At 33.1% G+C, this 2,139-nt stretch overlaps 1 protein-coding gene across 1 annotated transcript in view; it reads right to left on the reverse strand.

Annotated features, from left to right (window-relative positions):
• Positions 1-1,526: 1,526 nt before the first annotated feature.
• The window catches only part of LOC113236115 (GTP-binding protein REM 1), a 361,807-nt gene continuing 361,194 nt past the window's right edge, over positions 1,527-2,139 (reverse strand). The window contains exon 5 of the mRNA XM_026472107.1: positions 1,527-1,804. Coding sequence (XP_026327892.1) covers positions 1,527-1,804 — 278 coding nt within the window. The remainder of the gene's footprint in view (positions 1,805-2,139) is intronic.

Here is a 2,139-nt window from a genome sequence, read left to right on the forward strand (position 1 = left end):
AAACGTTGGTTCGTTAGAAAAAACAAATATACGCGATTTAAATTCCGAAAAATATTTTCATTTCAATGTGTAGCAATAGCATTAATTAAAGAACTCGACACGAATATATATTTTGAATGGCTGACGATGTTACACGATTTCACTATGATTAATTATGAATGACATCACAATTTCAATTTATATTTACATTGTAATAAAGAGGAAATGGTCCAATTACAGCTATTACACGTTTATATCCTACAGCTTAACCTACACGTTTAATATAATTTATGTTAAATATTGATGATACGTGTCATTGCCAGATGTCGGATTAGGCAGCGTATATTTGCCTATACTTCAAGGATCTAATATATATATAGAGTAGGTAATACTTCCCTCTGAAATCTGGGAACGATTGCATCGTATATTTTTGATGTGAAATCAGCGATTCGCTACGATAGTGCACGGCATGAGCCAACGTCATAATTATCATTGATGATACTTATCTTGATATATATTTATATATATATCTTGAAAATTATATTGATATTAAATTTATAAAATTTATTGGAACAACAAAATGCTACCGCTAGTGATGTTGTGTCATGCGTTTGTATCAGAGACGTATTCAAACGTGTCAAATGTCTTTCTCAAAAAAGAGACAAACCAAATTGTTTTCTCAAGGATTTTTCTTTGCGTTTATTTAGTTTTCTCACTATTAGAGACAAATCATCACATCTAATAAATATTTTAATAATTTAGAACCACGTTTTGAAAAAAAGTTTTGTAATTAAAAATGTAAGTATTTTGTTTTGATTTTTTGTTTTTGAGGTATCATTTGCTCTATTTGTATTTCTTGAAGTTTAGGTAAATATATAATCACTTTAGTCCGATCTCTGAACGTTACGATTGAACAGGGCGTCACAGCGTACATTGTTCTTTTTTATTATGCTGATATCCTTTACTGTTCAGTTCATGAAACCAAAAATAATTTACAACAAAGATACTTTTGAATCACCAAAAGAGCTATTCAACGCACGCAAAGCCGCTAAGAGCTAAGCACGTAAAGAGCTATTCAACGCATCGTGTGGCAACACTCGTACTTAAAAGTAGGTAGTTAAGTAACGTTGCTAGGAATAACTTCCATGATCTTGCTGTTGGCGCTGTCTTGTGACGCCCTTCACTTTTAGTTAAAACGTTGAGTCAAATTATCCTTATGATTAAATTCTCTCAAAGTTGGCACATAATGATTATTTTATAATATAAGCTAATAAAATAAATATAATGATTTCCCTGGGAATTTAACCTATTCATAACAATTTTATTTGTAATACGTAAAAACATAAAATTCACAATCCTGCATGCTCCGTGACATTTTTTTTCGTTTCATATAAATAAAATAACACTAAACACAAATTACACCAAAAAAGATTACTACAGAACACAATGTTATTCCCCTGTCCAGACGTTCCCCTATCCACATATTCCCCTGTCAACAAAGTCAATAAACTTCCCGTTTAAACAAACACGGGTCCGTCATTCTCCACTCACAGCACCAGTAAGTTCTCACAGTTTTTGAACTTCGAATCTTCTTTACCGAAAATCCAGGAGAACATTTGCCTCGCCTTCATACTCGCTCGCACTACACCACGAGACTTGTACCAATGGGCTGGTGATGATTCCCTTCCTCCTTCTGCGGAGTACTGCTGTCTCTTTAGTCGGATCTGTTTGAGGATCCCGACGAGCAGCTCGTTGACATTGTGGTTGATGCCAACTGAGATTTCGATGAACTTGGCTTTGTACGTGCAGGCCAGACATTTGCCATCTGTGAAGAGGAAACATGAAATTAATTAATTGTTCTGTTTAGTAATTTTGCTATGGAAATAGGTAGAAAATTATTAGGGATTATTATAAACCGGGACACATCATTCGAGCTTCCTTGCATTTTCAATATAAAATGCTCTAAGTTTAAAAAAATGTTATATAAATCAAAAACTATTAATGCCACTTGGAAGCTAAACATCATTTCCGTATATCCTGGTTAAAAATTTTAATTTGCTAAACTTAAAAATATTGGAGGCTACAGCGAATTGGTTGTGCAAATCACATACAATTTTTGCTATTGCTATTTGTGCTAAATGGATGCTATTTTCGTGTAAA

The sequence above is a fragment of the Hyposmocoma kahamanoa genome, unplaced genomic scaffold (assembly GCF_003589595.1).
Source record: "Hyposmocoma kahamanoa isolate Upper Pololo Valley unplaced genomic scaffold, ASM358959v1 89, whole genome shotgun sequence".
NCBI lineage: Eukaryota > Metazoa > Arthropoda > Insecta > Lepidoptera > Cosmopterigidae > Hyposmocoma > Hyposmocoma kahamanoa.